Here is an 18,832-nt window from a genome sequence, read left to right as displayed (position 1 = left end):
CTAAATTTTCTTCCCAGAGCAGAAAGCTGTTGGAGGGCAGATACCTAAGTTATATTCCCATAAGATTCAAATGCTGTGATTTGAACTGCAGTCACCTGAATCTCAATTTCCAGGATTCTTTTGGGATGCAAATGTGTAGCCTGTAAGGCTTTGGTTGGCTCTGCCTTTCTCTTGGATGGACCTGAGTGCAAGCAGCAAAACTGGTTGGTTTACTTTGGAGAGTTGATATGAATTTGTTGCAGGTGACTTGGCCTTTAAGTTGGCAGATAACAAAGGAGAAATAGATAGACCATGGAATTTTCAAATGTATTTAAGATAGTTTGCCTTTAAGTGTGTTTAAACAGAATTTAATCCTGTAGACTTTAAATGTTTATTTTTGGAAAATCCTTTTAATTCTTTTTTGGAAAAGTACTTTATTATCACAGAGTTACTGCTGCTGTCTGCTTGCAGGAACAGCCTAAGCAGCCAGAGCCCCATAAGAATGACACCTGCTGCCATGCAAGCTCAGCTTTTCTTTTCCTCTTTCCTTGCATCCTCCAAAATAAGCAAACCCAACATTCTCCTTTTCCAAGACAGAGCAAGCCAAATTGTTTCTGTTATCCAATTGTTAACGAAGTTGGTGGATGCTCAGCAGAAAATGTGTGAAAGGAACAGGAGAACTTGGATCCTCAGTTCACCCAGTAGCAGCAACAACTAATGATTCAACATCTCTTTGATGACAGACTGCAGTAGATCAGCTTAAGCCTATCATGAAACTGCCTTTTGGCTTGAAATTGCTTGGATGCAAAGTTGTCAAGACTTGAAATGTATAATGGAAATTTAGATGTATCTCTCATGTTTCACTGTAGATATATTACCCACAGCTCTCTAATTTAACTGGTGTTAAATAAAATTAATAAGATTCAGGCATAATCTTTCTCCTTCTTTTCTTTTTTTTTTAAGGGACCGTTGAGAATAAATCCTAAGAAGTACCATGAAGCCTTCATTCCATCTCCAGTAAGTGTAATTTCATAATGCTTTAAAGTTCATAAGTAAAGGTGCATTAAGATAGGAGTTATGCTATAGACAGAAGGTCACTCAGAGGTGAATGACTTGGAATAAATTAACACAATCTGGATTTTCTTTTATATCAAATATTCCCAACCAAATCCTGCTTTCTCATGCCTCAAAGAAACACTTTGCTTGTGCTGAAGTTGGGGATACTGCAGGGTCCCACAGAGGCCAGCTGAAGTCAGGTTTGAGGACCACCAGATAGCGTAATCAGAAACCCTTGGTTTATGGCTGTAGAGGTTTTATAGATTTTCCACTGATTTAAGTTAATCTTCCCTAAACAAATATGCTCTCCATTTTCGATCTGCTGCATGAGCTAATTTGAAAAGTCATTCCAGAAATAATATGCGTGATTCCTTTTCATGTGCCCGCCTTGGCACGGGCTGCATCTTGGTTGGCTTGGGATGTGCTTCTGTCACATGGGACTGGCTTGCACCTCTTCTCTCTTCTTTCCTTATTTTGACAGAAAAGAAGGACTCTTGCAATTTCAGGGCCTTCCAGTTGGGAAGGTGACCTCACAGCTGGCACAGACAAAGTTTTTTATCTGGAACTGACTTGGTCAAAGTGTTGCTGTTAATGAGAGAGTTTTGTATTTAAATGTTTTGCTGGTGTGGGGCTGAGAAGGCAGAGCCTGCCCTGAGACAGTGAAACACTGATTATGTTGTTCTCCCGGCTACTGACAGCACTATTGTTTTGGGGCTTGGGAAAGCCTTCAAATTCATGGTGTTTTTCAGTTCATGTTGTTGATTTGGGGCAATGTTTTGGAGCTTTGTTAGAGCAGGTTGGCATTACAGGGGTAGGAAAATGTTGGGGCTGCACAGAATACACTGAGATTAACTAAAGGAAGAAGTACAGAGCAGCTCTCTGGTACATCAGGAGGGAAGTGTGTAAGTGAAAGGAACTTTGATCCTTCTTTTACCAGGTGTTGTTGTAGGTGTGGCAAGTGTAAGCTGTTAAATACATTCTCTGAAGTTACAAAATTAAGGTTAAAAGAGAAGTTCAGCTACTCTCATGAGCTATTTGGATGTGAGGCTTTACCCCTAATCGCCCCTCTGGTGTCCAGCTGTTGCCTTGTGCCTGTTCTGTGTACAGGAATGCATTCATTAGGCAGGCTAGCAGAGGTGGTTATCTCAGCTATCTTTTTACTTTTCTGCCCTTTATGGAGGTAAATACCAGAACCAGCAGAATCAACACCTGGGTGAAGATGACTGGCTTGTGTAGTCATAGTCTTTTAAGACAGCTGCTTTAGGAAGCTTATCCTTTGTGTAACATTATTTGTCATAATGTAGGGCTTGCAGCCTTGGTGTTCTGCAGCACTTCCCATCATTGCCAGATGCTGCAAGAGCTGCAGCTGTGAAAAATCACCCTTTCTTTCCTGCTGTTGACGAGGGCACTGTACCCCTTTCACTTCAGCTATGACTTGGCCATGACTTCATGGAGTTCAGTGCAACAGCTGTTCATCTTCTGACACCAGAAGTCCCTGTGTGTTTCTTCCTGCACATGTGCTCTGTCTGCTCACATCTCATTGTTGCATGAAGAGTTGAGGGGAAAGTCCAGGGCTTTTTTCCTGAAGCTACTCAGAAAACAGACCCCAAGAATTTAAATCTCTGCCTCACATCTCATGTGTTCCCTGCACAGGGTGGTGTGGTTTGATGTGTCAGTGTGAAGGATGGTGCTCCTGAGCATGAGTGACAGTGTCTGGAGCTGTGCTGTGCTTGTGGGAGACACTTCCAGAGCAGATGGAATACTGCAGATCTCATCAGAGGGGGAGAGGGAGCACTGCTGGAGATACTTGCAGAGAAAGCCCTGTTCTCACTGGAGGGGACTGTAGAAGTCTTGAGGCCATTGTGGCCAGTAGAGTAGATGCACCCCAGGGACAGCTGGGACTTTGCAAGTGATTGTGTTCTGTTGTTATTCAGTGACATTTTAATTGCATTAGTAATCTGAAGTGTCAACTGTGCAGAGTAAAAGTGGGATGCATAAATTTTCTTGGAAGTGTGTAAGTTCACCCAACAATTGTGAGTCTGGAGCTCAAGATACAGAGATGTTTCTTTTTGGAGGGAACACCAAAACTGATGGCAATTTTCTGATTACAGCTTTGTTGCAGATGTTGCAATTTACTGCTGTAAAATAGGTGTTCATACACATAAATAAATTTGAGTGTGTGTGTGTATATATATATCTTGAAAGAGTGTGGAGATGCAGCTTTAACCAGTTGGTGTGATACATTGCAGGGATTGGAAGAAAACATCTTATATTTTCATGGACACAGGAGAAAAGGGAAAAAAAGTATAGAGCAAATTATTGTGAATAATAATGCATGTGTCTTGCAGCACAGAGCAGCTACAGGTACAGACAAAAAAAAACCCTAACCCAAACCAGGAATTTGCCATAGAAAGTGACTTTGAACATTCCATGTTTATGTATATGATGAAATTAGGTGAAGAGTTGGAGCTGAAGGGAAAGGGTGGGGAGAAGTAAGGAATAATACCATGTGTAAAAAATCTGGCTTTTTGAAAAGAACAGTTTCCAATTTGAATTATGTTGGTCCAAGAGGCTTTGCAATTTTTCTGCATCTTGTCATGGGAGGCAGCTTTCACACAGCTGTTGAGCTGCTGCTGCTGCTTTTCTTTCTAGGAGCAATTTAGTCTCTTGGAGGACAGCCTTAGTTTCACATCATGGCAGGGTTCTTCCTTTTATTGTTTTGGTATCTAAGCAGAGTAAGATACTTATGTGATATTTGGGCTTCATGTTTTCAGGTTATAAAAGAAGTTTTTCTTGGACACTGAGCATGCTGGTAGTTCTGATTGGATTTATTCATGTATATGAGACTCAGGAGTGTCTGAGAAACAGCTGAAGTTGCGATTAAGACTTTAAATCTTGTGAGGCTGTTTTTTTCTTCAAAGACAGTGAAGTACTAATCTGAAGAAACTCAACCTCCTTTTTGGTACCTCAAAACTATGCAGAGATAACTCTCTTCAAAAAAACTATTTAAACTGGCAATATAGCTACTAAATGCTCATATTGTTTGACGTGTTCATTGCACTGTAAACAGACACATGGAATTTTTTGTATACTGAATTATGGGAAGGCACAAATGAAAGCAGCAGGAGCACGGTCAATGATTAAAAAAAAAAAAAAAAAGACAAAATTGGCAATCCTTTAAAAACAAAAATCTTTGTGTTGGCATCTTCAGGAAACTTTGTTCACCCCATGAAGAAAATCTCTCAAACGAAATGTAGAGTAACCAAATGCCAGACATGTCTGAGGTGGATAATCATAATGTGTGCAATTAATAGAGGCTCTTGTGCAAGGATGCTAACCCAGAATATTCAGAGAAGATGTCCTGACATGTTTGTTACAGTAAAAGATCTCCTTGCTTGCAGTTGGCATCTGTGGTTGTCATTATTTGGGATACCTTCTAACATTACTTGTGCCAAATGCAGAGTATATGGTGTTAACTCATTTGAAAAACGAGAGACTGCATCTCTATCCACAGTCCAGACCACCTTCACAGAGTGCCCTGCTGATCTGGGAGCATGTCCCTGCTTTCCCTGCTCCCAGGGGAGCAGCTGGAGCTCTGCATGGAGCACTTTGCAGAGTGTCTTGTGAACACTTCTGAACACTTGGCTGTTCTGAGCACTGGCTTTGAATGTTTGAGGTGGGAAATTAATGTGTCAAGAGTGGTTACAGCAGAAAACTCTCTACCTGTTCCCAAGAGTAACTGTAGAGGAACTGGGACAGCACATCTTGAGGGCTTGGCTGTGTCTTGTGTAAGCAACGTGGAACTACTGTACTGGCACATCCATACAAAGGTGCTCATTTGCTGAAAGATCCTGTATGTTAAAGGGCACATGGCAAATCCATTTTGTTCCTGTGCACAGCTGCAGGATGTTTTCCTCACTGGGGTGTGTGTCTTTCTTGATGTGTTCTAAACCTTGTAACAACCATGATTTAGTATGTTTTGGTCTGGCACTTACTTTTCTTCCTCTTTGACTAGGATGGAAGTCGTGATATCTTTATTGACGGAGTGGTTTCTCGCAACAGAGCCCTGAACGGTGACATCGTGGTGGTGAAACTGCTTCCCAGAGATCAGTGGAAGGTCAGTTCTGTGTATTCTTGTTGTGATTTGAGAGAAAAGAGCATATTACAATTTTCATCACTAAACTTGTAAGGCCTGAGACAGAGAACACAGAATTTCCTACAAATCAGATTAGCTAAATTGAATTTATACTGCTGTTGATTAAAAGACTTTATTCATTACGATGTTTGGAAGAAGTGATACCTGAGGTGTTGAAACCTCATTCTTTGCATGGAATGGCCTTCATTATCACTGTATGGAAAAGTCTGATGATGAGTCTGCTTCCAAGCACAGTTGACAGAGGTGACTTCTGGTATCTGCTGTTTGGCTGTCTTCATACTGTGGTGTTTTGGATAGTGCTGTGTAGGTGTTGGCAATTGCTCATGTATTTGACAAGTGTTGTTCACAAAGCTTTAGTTATGATTAATTCTCTCTAATTTTTGGGTCCTCAGTCCGTGAAAAGCTTATCTTGTCACAGCTCCAGATATTGTGGTAATACCCTTCTTTACATGAATGAAGCATGTGTGAAATGACTGGAGCAATATAAATATGGGACAATTGCTTTCATTTTCATGTCTGAGGATTTCACTAAGATCACTGTCTGGGTTTCCCCCCCTCCCCCCACTGATGAAACTTCTTTCTCTAATCAAACTTTGTCCTTTCAAATTTTATGTTGTCTGCAGGTTTATCTTTTAACACTACTATGCAAAGGCAGTTTTTACTCCTTTCCTCTGGTTGCTGAGAGATGGAATTTTAACATGGGTTAAAATGTTAGCAATTTTAACATGGGTTTTCACACATTACAGAACCACCACAAATTGTTTCCCAAACACGGTTTTAGATATCTTCTTGAGCGTTTAAAAACTGTAAATCTTTCAGACAAAAATAACAGTAAGGATGTTTCCAGCAGAGTGGGGACTGGTCTGAACTACTTTGGCCTGGTGCTTTTTACTCAGTCTAGCTACCTTCTCTACCTGTCTTTGTTTGAAGCAATATGTTTTTAGACTTGAAAGTGTAAGGTGTTTATTCTGGTTGTTTGCTGAACCGTCTACCTATTCTTTTAAATTTAACAACAATTAAAATGATGATTTGAAACATATTAGAAATTGTTTCTTCCTTTTAAGTATGTATAAAATGAGTGAGTTACCTGAGTATTTATTGACACACGTAAGTACGAAACTAAACCTAATGCAAAAAGCAATCATAGGTGGGATCTAAGGTATTACAGGTATATCCATATACAAATAAAATAAAGACATCTACTGCTGTCTTGGTAACCTCTGAGAACCAGTTTTGAGGGTCAAAGCCAAATTTCTTCAATAGCTATTTAAGACTTCAAGTGAGTGTTCACTAAAACTATGTTGATAACTATGCATTTTGATCACCAAATCCGTATATGCAACTTATCTTTTGTATTAAACCATTTCATAAAGATGGAAAAATGGAATAGTTTAGATGCTTAGATCCTTTGCCAGGACCTGCCAGCACAAGGGCTTCTTTGTAGGCTTGATAGAGGTTGCCTGAGCTTGGAAGCTTTGTCTGCAGTTTTCCATTTGTATCTGTCTCTAAACAAAGATAGTGCCTCTCCCTCTCCTATTCTCATACCTTCATATGTTCAACAGTAATGATCTTTTATGAATACAAGAGTCAGGATTCAGAATGTTATCCCTGTCCTGGGAAAATGCATGAATAAATAGAACTGTTAGAGAAGTGGTATCTGGCTGCAAGGAAGCCATTCAAAATACTTGAGTGTTTTGTAATATGATTATGATTCTTCTGTGGTGAGTTTAACTTTGCCAAATGAAGTAGCTGGAACATGCCAGTCATGTTTTTGAGCCACACAGGTGCTGCCCTGTGTAGTCTCATTTTTTTGTTTCTTGCCATCAGCAACTCAATCAGTGATGGCATCCCTTTTCCCCTGCTCCCCAAATCTCTTGCTATGTGCTCATGTTTGTATTAGTTCTTTGGGAAAGATGCCACTAAGTTGCACTGAAAGATATTGCTTTCTGCCAAGTTATTCATACTGATTAATGATAAACTGTTGCAACCTATTTTAGGTTTTTCCATTTGTTTAGTCTCATGGTGCTGCAAAGCTGCCACTTAGGTGTATTGAGGGTTTTCTCCATCCTGTTGGGCCTTTGGAACAAGCTGAAGAGCTTCAGTTATTTCTCTGAAAAATGTTAATCAGATATATGGTATAACTGATGCTCTCAGAGGAGGCTTTACAGGCTCTGTACATATTGGTTTGTTAGGATTGAGATGTGTGTGCTGATTATTTTTATGGTTTTCTACTCCCAAGCCCCACAGAGAACTGGGTTAGGTTTTTTTGCTGTTGTACCAGTTTCTTGCCCAAGATAAGGCTGTTGTTTCAGCAGTGTGTTGAGTCTGTTCCTTCTGGGTTTCCAGCACCCTGAATAGCCTCTGGATGCTCTGGGGGAAGATCTTCCTTTGCAGGTGGTTCTGTGGACCTTCTCCCACAGTCACATTGTATTGCTGTGTACCAGAAAAGGCAGGACTGAGCTGGCACCTTGGTTCAATTTATATGTGTAAATGGGAGGAGAAGGGAAAATCTGTGACTGGTAACAAATGATGGGTTTTGGATAGAGAAACCGTGTGTTTGGAATTGCTGAAAAGTAGGAGCTGCCCTGTCCCTGGTGAGTTGGTCATCTTTGCAGGTGAAGTGCCTGAGAGGGAAGAGCCACCAGCTGAAGAGCAGTTTCTTCAAGGATATATTGTGTCCCACTGAGCTGTAATGGTGATACCCTACACACAGGTATAAATGCCACAGTGCAATGTAAGAGGATGGTGAAATACTCTGGATGTGTGGTTATATTTTATGTAATACCTTCTTGAGAGAGACAGCAATATTTTCTCTCTCCAGCCTTCCACTTCTTGGCTCAGTGATAGGAAATTTATCAGGCTTGAATTTCTCAACATCGTGTCCTTCCCAGCATGTTCATCAATTGCTTGGATGAGCTGCTGGTCCTCCCTGTCTGGTGTTAAAATTCTGTTTGTTCACGCGACCGCTGGGAGAGCTGGGTGCTGTTCAGTGATGCTCAGTTTGTCAGTTCATAATTCTCTGCTAACCATTAGTTCTGATCAAGAGCCAACAATTTCAGTGTGGCACCACAGAGTTTTTGTCCCTGAAATTTGTTATCTTGCTCTCCTGAAGGAGGTGGCCATCAGCTTCCTGCCAGGCTTGAGTGGTGTGTGTTGCGGTGACCGCATTTGGAGGCTGCGTTTCAGAAGTTCCTCTCCTGTCCTCTTGTGTTACATCTTGGGAATATTGAGGTGCTATGGTAACTTTCAAATATTTAGCTTTTGCAAAGTAAGGTATTTGACTTAGGCTGTTTTTCCAGGTACTTAACCTACTCTTAGTGGATGAAGTCAGAGTGTCGTTGCAGTTTGCAAGACTGTCTCCCAGCTTTGAGCTATAGGTCTTCCCTGAGTCTCTGCCTTTATCTTCTGGAAGAACATCACAATAAAAGATAGCCAGTGACAGGATTTACCTCACTCCTTGTCAATTGCTCTGATAAAGAAGAATAATAGTGCTTTAATTTTTGACTGATTTTCACTGCTTTAACCCCCACTCCTGGGTTCTTGTTATATTTTTATGGAGTTGTGCTTACATCAGTTTCAGAAGCTTCCATTATACGGTGGCATAATTACTGGAAGTCAAAGAAAATGCTGATATTATTATTACATCAACATTTTGTAGGCTCATTAAGGAGGAAAGCAATGTGTCAGTATAGAGAATAAACCTAACCTGTTTTTCCTCACAGCCTCTTTTTGCTCTTTTGCTGCCTGCTTAATTGCCAGACAGAATTTGTTTAATTTCAGGTATCTGTTTTGGTTTTTCTTGCAAGATGTAATTTCTTTAGTGGAGGGAAATAGCATAATAAGTCATTTGATATCACTTGGGGCTTGGATTCCTGGCCCAATCCCTGGTGCTTTTAGAGTAGTAGTTTATAACGTGGAATGTTTTTCATGACAACCGTCTCATGTATTGCACGCTACAGCTGAAATTTTAGTCTTAGTCTGAAAATAGTACCCAGACAAGGACTTGGTGCTGCCCAAAACTTACAAAATAGAGTTTTGGGGTCTAACTCCCTATTGCTTGCTACAATATGCCAGTGAGATCTCCAGTTTTGACTAAATATGCTGTATATGTAGATAAAATAATTTCTCATTAACCTGTCAGTTTCTCAGAAATTAGTGCAAATCAGTGCCTGTGTTGTTGTTGTTGTTTTATGAGTAATTTCCTTATCAGCTTACAGTACTTCTGTGCACAATTTCCAGTTCTTTTGATCTTGACAGAAGGTCTCGAAGGCCAAGGATGTAGAGCTGTTCATTATGTCCAGTGTGTGTTGTTGGATAATAGGATAATGGGTCCAACATTTTAGTCACAAAGTGTCCAACAGTGATAGAAATAGTAATGCTTCATAGCTCATGAAAGCACATGTTCTGTTCAACACTCAGCTGTCAGATGCAATACAGTGCAGCAGGAGATCTTCAAGCTGCCTCTTCTGAGCCATACATCACAGATAAATATTTAAACACTTTCTGTACAGAGGACATAAAGTATAATTCACTTTTCCCAGCTGTGACTGTTGTTGGCATAATTACAAACAAATGTGAAGAAGGAACAATTTGATTTAAGCAGTCATCACAAATATCACCACGTATAGTTTGAACAAAGCTACGTATCCTGGCAAGTGACTGCCTCCCACTGTTGGTGAAAACCTATGAAGCATTAGTTGTCCAGAGGGGATGCTAGTTTTGGATTTGGCCTGCTGAATAATAATTCATTTCAACCAAATTCTTCTGAGAGTCAGTTTCTTTTCAAAATCTTGCATCTAATGTAAGGATAACAGTAACTCAGGAGGAGATGAGGTTCTTAGAGGGTTATCACAGCAACACTGTTTGAGTCTAACAATCAAGAATGTTGTTTGGAAACATTACATTCATAATAATAAAAAAAAGTTCTGGAGAAGTCATTATTGAAATAGTAAGTGTTCTGGCACACTAAAAACATTCAAGTGTAATTCATGATATTCAGGAGTAAAGTGGGAAGCCTAAGAAGCCAGCTAGGAAGATGTCCAGAAAAGCAGAGCTCTAGCAAATCTGAAAGGTTGATGGATGCTGTAAGGGAGGAAGGGCAGTTGTTTTGGTTTTTAAATTTGTTTTGCTGTAGGCTTTACAGTGAGGGCTGTAAGTTGATGGTCACACACAAGTGCGTGCATATCCCTCCCCATCTTGGCAAATCCCCAAACCACAAATTGGTGGAATCTGGAAAAGCTTCATTACATGCTAACTTTCTAATTGTGCCATTCTTTGGCTGGCCACATGTTGTTCCACAGTGCTGGGCCTTTGCTGTGAGCTGGCATGGCTCTTCCCAGGCTCTGCTTAGCTGCAGACTGACTGGGTATGGAGTAGCAGTGCAGTAGATTGCTAGCAGAAAATAGAGAGAGAATAGGAAGTGCTGCTCAGTGACACATCTGTGGCATTGCATTTGCTTTCTCGCAGATGTCATTAGCACATTTTGTTAATCAAATATCACTTGAAGTGAATCAACTGACATCTTAACACAGTCAGTTGAATAGCAAGCACTGGCATGCTTTCTTATGGTGTATAATGATAAAATTACCATAATGATCTGGATTCTGTGAGATTGCCATGACCCAATGCTGCATTCAGCCCTTGCCCCTCCTGCATGTGGAAAACAAGGAGACAGAAACACCAGGCTTTTGGATGTTGCAACCAACCTTGCCTTCCTGAGAAGGGCCTTTCCTGCTCTGTCTGTCTGATGGGAAAGCCAAAACCAGGATCCTGAATAATAAAATCACAAGAAAGGTACAATACAGAGTTTTTGAACAGTTTAATATTCTTTTTATTCTTCCTCCTTCTGTGCTGAGTAAGAGTGATATTAAAAGGCAAATTGTTTGGTTAGGTAGGAAGACAAACTTCTTTTTATTGACTGTCTGCATCCTGTCCTACCAGCGCAGACAGAGTCACATTGCAGCTGTGGTTTGGCTGCACAGGCACAGAATAAGATAAAAACGTTACTCTTAGGTGAACAATTAAACATTAAATAATCATTCATGACATGTGGTCAGTTGTTACATCTCCAGTGTAATAACAGCAGATGAGGGTGAGTTCAGGCTGTGTGAGATACTGCTAAATTTCAGTGTTGCTCAAAGAGCTTCATCTTGCATTGAGAGAAGTGCTCTTGGGGCATCTGATCTTACTTGAGAAGAGGAGTCAAGCCAACATTAAATACCTGATGTCTGCTCCTGTTCACTACTTTTTTCTTGGTCACATAAATATAATCTAGTACAGCAAATTGTTTCCTTTAACAACTAACTTTTCTTCAAGTGATTGTTTTAAACTCTGTTCTTCCAAGTCTTCTGTAAATATGCACACATCACAGTAGATTATTCTTAATCCAATCTGTTATATAACCACTATCATTTTGGACTTTTCTTAGTTCTTGGTTCCCGTGGAATTAGTATTTCTTAGAACTGTTTGTTTTTTGCCAGTTGGGAGACTTATTTGATGATATCACATGAGTATTTGGAGCCTGCACCTTATAAGAGTCAGGATACCTGTTGTTGTGATGGGATTGGTTTTTAGAAAGTCATGCACATTAAACTCATTTAACTTTTTATAAAAGCGTCTTCAGAGGCTGTCCACATCTTCTGTAGTCTGAGTTTCTTTCTGATCTGCATAACTAGCAATAAGTTTAAATCAACTGTACTAATACTGAAAGTCTTGTCTGGCTTAAACTTGGTGCAGTGAATGTCATACTTTGTTTTTTATAAGGAGACTGTATTCCTAGTTCAGCTTAATAGCTGTTGAAATGAAGAGCTGCTACAACACTAAAAACCTGATGATCTTTAAGTCCTGAAGTGATGTGGTTTTGGATTGTATCCCTAAGTTCTGAAGAATAGGAAAAGTGCTACATATCTATTTGCATGTTTGCTCTTGTTATTGGCTGTCAGAGAAACAGCAATTGGCTGCAGTATTTACATGTGGTCAAAGCTACTGAGATTGGCTCATTAACTCTTTACCCTTGTTTTCTTAATCCTGTTTATTTTTCTTAAAGCCATAAATCAGAGGGACAAGGAATCTAAAATAGAGGTGATTTATGTAAATGAAGATTTGCAGCAGCTGGAAGAGTGACAGGGACTTTTCTACAACAGACTCTTTGTGGTAGGATGTGGGACCTCACTTACGACCATGTGGTTTTTGGAGATAAGGAGGATGTTTGTCATCAGGGATGGGATGCCTTGAATTTGTTGTTGGTAATTTGTAATCATCTAAGATAAGGTATCTACAGTCTAATAGATAGGTTTTGAGTCAGCATGCTGCTGCTTCAGAGAGCTGTAATAGTTGTGCCTTTTCTCAGACACTGTTCCTGTGTCTTCCTCCAGATGAGGTGAAGTGCAGCCAGGTTGAGATCTCCTGGCCTCCCAATCTCTCCTGTCCTGGCTTTGTGATGTTACTTGCTATGAGGGGGATCCCTTCTCCTCAAATTTTTGCAGCTTATGTCCTAACTGCTGTGCACATTGCAAGAGCTGGGAATGAATCTGAACTTGGTGCACTGTCATGCAGTGCAAGGTGGTCAGTGACTTATGTGCATAAATAGCAGTTTTCTTAACACTGCTAACACAAGAAGTCTTTATTACTTGCTGTTTTCCTTCAAGGTATTTCCCTTCAATACATAAATCAATGTCCTGGAACCTGTGACAGTGACAGTCTCTGTTTCTGCAGCATCTTGAAGAATTAAAACTGATACTTCAATCAAGCTTGTTATTTACAAAGTGCTACTCAAAACACTGAAAGAGAAATTTAAATTCCTTCTGATTGTCATTACTCACAGCTTCACTAGCTGTGGACGTGGTATCATTCCTCAGGATGTGTTTGCTGATAAGACATCTGGTGTGGGTTTTTGAAGGTCCCAGGTTCTACCTGCACTTTCCAGTTTTTATCCCAGCCTTCACTACATGGAGGCTCTTTAAAAAGTGCTGGGAACAATCTAAGAAAATTGTGCAAGGCAGATCTGATAAACCAACTCTGCAGAAAAGGGCAGAGTTACCTTACTTTCTCACTATTTTTATTTCTTTCTCATTGTTGGTTTATTTTTGTTTTCTGTGTTCTGTCATATCAGGCAATATCTGCTTCATGAAAGTAGGTCTGTCTGTGTTGCTTATGAGTTTTTTAGGTTTCCAGTATGCTATTGATTCATCCGTCTTCAGCTGTGTCACCTCCTAGGGTTGAAGCATTTCTTTGTTTCTAGCTTTGTCTAAATTGTTTTGAAACAGAGAGCAGTGCCAAAACACATACTTTTAATTGAGCAGCTTTAGAAGTGTGAAAATGAAGGCTTGGCATGATCTAATTAGTGCTTGTGTATTTTGGTCGAAGAAAGTGACTGGCGAAGAATTCCCCAGACACATTCTCTGTTCTGTCTGAAAAAAATCCTGCATAAAGTTGTATATCCTGCTCAGTTCTTGTTGGTGCTTGGAAGTCCTGACTGTAATGCTTTCACTAATTAGCTGCCAGGATGTTCTTTTCTTCTCAGTCTCCTTGCTTCTGGCTTGTTTGTTGGAATGAGCATCGGCTACTTTTGCTGGCAAGCTCTATAGAAACTGGCATCTCTCTTCTTGTGATCTATTTAAATCCCTCATGGTGTAATGTTTGCCAGGTTGGTGCTGTCTGGGGAAAGTCCAAAGGAGTTGTGTGGAGTGGAAGGAATATTTCAGCAGCTTCTCTTTCTTCCTGACCTAATGACTGTTCAGGGCGTGGGGAGTTCTGGTAAAAGTCTGAAGGACAGTAGCTAGGTAACTCACCTCTGTGCCCTCCTTGAATTTTTTTGGAGTAAAGTAAATTTCCTCTAGGTTTTATCACCCCTTTTGTTGTCATATTGCCTAGGTTGTTTTTTTTTTTCTTCTGTGAAGATCAGGTTTGCATCTGTAGCCTCTTGCAGTAGCTACAGCTGCTGATGGTCTGGCTTAGGTTTGTATGTGTAGCTCTTTTGCCTTTGGTGGGAGTCTGGGAGCTTATCCATTGACAAGCATCCTCTCTAAAGGGTTTGTGAACAACAGATCTGGGCATACCCAGCTGTACCTGACAATGCTGTGGGACCAATGTCCTGCACAGCCCGACTGCCTTGGGAACAGATCACTGCCCATTTGAACAGTCTCTTTCTTACCCTGACCTTTAGGCTCGTGCTCCAGACAGAAGAGTCTGGCAACTGCAGAGGCATTTTGCAATGCCTTTCCCTTCAGCCTTTGTCTTGCAGCTGTCCCTTAAATGTACAACTGGCTTGTTGGTGTTAGAGAGGCAGCTGCCTTGCAGGATCTCCATATTAGAGCAGCATCCAGAGGGAATGTCCCAGCGCTCCTTTCTGGTGACTGTGCTGGGCTGTGTCACCTGGCTGGGAGCAGAGTTGCTCCTGCTGGACTGCAGAGCTGTGCAGCATCACCACTGGAGGAGAATAAATGGCTCTTCTGGCTCTAGTTTATTTATCCAGCTGAGCAGAGAGCTGGTGCCATGAGTGAGTGCTCTGTTGGCAAGACATCTGGTGCCTAAGCTCCTCTTCAGGTCTGTGTTGCACCATAAAGACATACCCAAGGTTAATGGATGGCCATTAGTTTAATCTGGTTTAATTTCATAGCTGTGCTTCATGCATAACCTGAGCAGTATTTTTACAGGATGGCATTACTTTACTCTTCCTGTTTCCCCCTTTCCCCTACTCCCCATTCCTGAAGCTTTCTCTGAAATGCTTTATTCCTTTTCTTCTCTGCACAGTTGTTGAGCTGTGGATGTAATATGTTTATCAGCTGAAATTTGTGTCTTGGAAACTTAATTTACCTTTTTATCTAATGCTGTATCACTAATGCATGGTAACATTTCCTGACAGGATATGCATTGTTAAAATTCATTTGTTGGAGCTCAAAAAAAAGCATAGAAGCGGATGGCTCCCCTTCTGTAAGGTTCAAAAGTTCTGAAGCAGAAAAGGAAAATGCTCTTCATGGTACCTGACATCAGTCCCACTCTCCTGCTTTCCCATGGGTGACTCCTATCAGTGCTGAGATATAATGGAGCCCAAAGACTAGGTGTGGTGGTAGCCATGGCTGTCAAGTAAAGGAAAAGCTGGGAGGGGAAGGCTGGCCTTGTCAGGGCAGTGTCTCCAGCTACACAGGAATTTCCTATGAGCTGATTGAGACCTTGAGCAGACTTTTGCTAACAAAACCACTGCCACATGTCTGAATTGATTTTTTATTTTTCCCGCCATTGTGTTTTTGCCACTGAAGAAGTCAGCATTATCCAGTGGTCAGTTTTCCAGCTGTGTGCCCTCTGTACCAGCAGAGCCACCCAAGCAATTTAACAACACTGTTTTTTTTGGCACATCATTGCAGCAGCCAACTTCAATGACATGAGAATGGTGCTGGGCCTGAGGCTTGTCTTTGAGCAATTAGTTGCTATGATCACAAATAAACGGATAGACTGTGCTTCAGAGCTCCAGTTCCCAACACTGGTTTCTGTTAAGTGCTTTGGGAAAGAAAGGAAAAAATAATCAAAAAATAATCTGCAGTTAAATTAATCTCCTCTAACAATGTCTAATGCGTTCTGAGGGCCGGTGCTTGAGGGAAGGGCGTTGTACAAAATGACAGACAACAAAATATACATAACTCTTTGTTCAGGGTTTTGAGGTATTAGGAAATAGAGCTCCTAACACTGGCACATCATTCTCTGATTAAACACTGTGGTTTCACCAGCTCAGGATTGATTACTTTAGAAAGCACTAAGTATTTGTCAAATACTCTTCCTTCGGATGCCTGACATCCGGAACCTTTTGTGTTCCCCGACTTGCCTCAACACCTCTGCTTCTCAGCAGGCTGGCTGTGCTCCCTCCTAGCCCTCCCCCTGGCCCCACTGCCATGCCTGCACTGTGCCTCAGCCTTAAATCCTTGCATAAAAATGGCTGCTGCACAGGTTGATCCATGTCATTTGGGTGAGGGACCAGAATGAGAGAAGATAGCTGCCTGTAATGAGCAGCTCTGTGCCCTTGAGTGTGTTAGAGGAAAAACCTCTTCCCCTGTGTAGCATGGATCCTATGTCCTGGCTAGGAAGACTGCCCAGGAAATGCTCTTTGTTTAAACTCTGTTGACCATTTCTAGTGTAAAATGTTCTTCCATCTGAATCCATAGCTGAATGTACTGTACATTATAGAGTTATGTTACTAAAAAGCAAGGGATGAAAAACGTCAACATTACATTTAAAATTTGCCACAGGTGTTTCTTTATTAGTTGCTGCCACCTCTTAAAATTTTTCAGATTTGTTTTTCAGGGTTTGTCACAACAGCATTGGAATAAATATCTTCCTGCCTGTGTTGCATCCCCATAGCTCTGAAATGAAAAGTAACATGGGCTTAGCAAAATCACTGCTCTTCCCTGAGATATGCCAGGGAAGTTGCTTTATTTCTTTACCAGGAATACATAATCTTTTCTTGACAATAAAAGTATGCCCTCCCAAGCATTAATTGTTTTTGATCCATGCTTGTGAAAAAACTTCTACCCCATATTTGTCAGATTTTTCCAGCACAATTGCTCTGATACTCTGACTGTGCAGAAATAAATACAAAATAAATGAGTGAGCTGTTCATGTATCATTGATAACTGAAAATTAATATAGACAGAAATGATTTTTAAAAATTTTTGCTGAAGAATGTTTAAATCATGCCTTAATGAATGACACATTACAGGATATTTATGCTTGTGTTAACACTGTAAAGCTGAGGTCAGTCAAACCTTTGTGTTAGAATTAGAGGAGTAAGTGCAGGTCTACAGTAAAGCTTGTTTGGGACAGAAAACTGAGCTGTGAGGTTTGTTTTGAAGCCAGTGTTTTATAGGCAATGTTTGGTAAGTCTACTCTTTGATTTTTCTCAAATGAAAGTAAAATGTTGTGTGTTGAAGGGGTTTCATTTCATCATGTTGTACCTGAGGAAGGACTTCCCTGAAGAATTCTCTCTTACAGACTGCAGCTGGTGACTGCAGGGTGGAATCTTTGCACACTATCAGGGAATGAAAAGAAAAGGAAATGCTCATAGTCTTTAGGTGTGTTTAAACTTTAGGGGTTGCTTTGGAAAAGTTAATGTTCATTAGAGGTGAATACCCTTAGGATGTAGTAAATCATATAAATGCACGTGACAGCGTTGATAGGAGAGATAAGCCAGTGTTAGGCCAGTGATGGGGAAACCTCATCCTGAGCAGTTTGTTGGCATATTGGATGGGAATGAGCCACTCCCTGTGGAGGTCAAGAGTACCCTGGCATTTGTGTGGCAATTCTTGACTGATCCAAGAAAACAATAGTGGTTTAAATTCCTAAACAATGCATAATTACATGAACTGAAGCTTGTGCGGTTTCAAGCTCATGTGCTGTACTAATTTACAGTACTAAAAATTCAGTGTTTTCCATTAAACAAAAACAGACTACTTTTTGTATTGGGAGGACTGTAGCATGCTTGTTTCACAGTACCTCAGTTGCAATATTCACATGTTTTATATGACTTGTTGCACATATAAAGGTGAGAAAGTTTCTATAGTGAGACTGTTTTATATATTAATTTACCTTAACCCCTGAATTCAAAGCAGCTTTCTGTTTTTCTTTTAGCTCAGGTCTCAGTGCTTCTAGGGCTCACTGATCCTGGCTCATTGTTGAATACTCTTGGTAGTTTTGAAGCTGTTAGATGTTTCAGTTGCGTCTTTCAATTACAAATTCATAGCTTTGTTCAGTGTAATTTGGTGGGAGCAGCTCATAAAGTCATGATGAGAGAATAAAATAAGAGGCACACAGTTGAATGGTGTGAGAAGTGAAACTGGTTTTCATCCAGTTTTTGCAGTATTGGCTTTATTTTTAACAAGCCTAGATTTGGGGGTGTATGGATTGTGTTAGGCAAATAAAGTAATATTCTGTTAAGAATTTATGAAAACCATTCAAACGCAGAGCTTGTGTAGAAGATTTTAATTGTGCTCCAAGGACTCTGCAAGGTGCAGTGAAATAACTTGTGGGAGGTTTTAAGGCAACTTTACAGTGTGGTCAAATTAGAAGGGAAGTTATTAGTTAAGAACTGAGAACTTGCTTAGCTTTATTTTGGTGGGATGCTGTTAATATTTGACAAGGAAGCAGGTTTGATGATGCACTTGGTGTGAAGTTTGTGTTGCCAATAGCCTTTGTTCTGCAGAAACCTCTCTGGAGGGTTTGAATCTTTGACTCCTTAGGGGAAGGACGCCTTTGGTGGAGGTGCCTGGCTGTGTCAGCTCAGGTCGGCAGCACAGGTGATTGTTGTGGGGTGGGATCTGGTCCCTCCCTGGAGCTGGAGGCTTTGGTGTGAACTGGTGAGTTATCAATAACCTTTTGTATGTTTAAGGAGACAAATCCTTCCGTTCAATTGTTTCGCTGTGAATGACCGCTTATCACCGGATGATTTTGTGTACCTTGTGTCCCTTTTAATTTGTTTTGGATCAGGGACTGTAAAAGCTGATGTCTGGAAAGGGGGTGTTGCTGGGATCGAGCAAGTATTCCCTCTTGTTAGAGTTGTTTAAGCACAGGAAATGCTCCCAATGCCTTACGTGCAACGTTTGACTCCACCAGTGCTGTGTAATTGCAGTAGGGGTTATAAAGTGCTTTACTCCTCAC

General features: G+C 40.7%; 1 protein-coding gene across 2 annotated transcripts in view; it reads left to right on the top strand.

Annotated features, from left to right (window-relative positions):
• DIS3L2 (DIS3 like 3'-5' exoribonuclease 2) overlaps positions 1–18,832 on the top strand; it is a 184,999-nt gene that overhangs the window by 22,860 nt on the left and 143,307 nt on the right. For both annotated transcript variants that reach the window (XM_079315695.1, XM_079315696.1), the window contains exons 5-6: positions 943–996; positions 5,051–5,152. In XM_079315695.1, the coding sequence (XP_079171821.1) occupies positions 943–996; positions 5,051–5,152 (156 nt within the window). The remainder of the gene's footprint in view (positions 1–942; positions 997–5,050; positions 5,153–18,832) is intronic.

The sequence above is a fragment of the Erithacus rubecula genome, assembly GCF_903797595.1.
Source record: "Erithacus rubecula genome assembly, chromosome: 11".
NCBI classification, from domain to species: domain Eukaryota; kingdom Metazoa; phylum Chordata; class Aves; order Passeriformes; family Muscicapidae; genus Erithacus; species Erithacus rubecula.
Note: the sequence above shows the minus strand (reverse complement) of the source record. Positions and strands in the feature narration are given on the sequence as shown.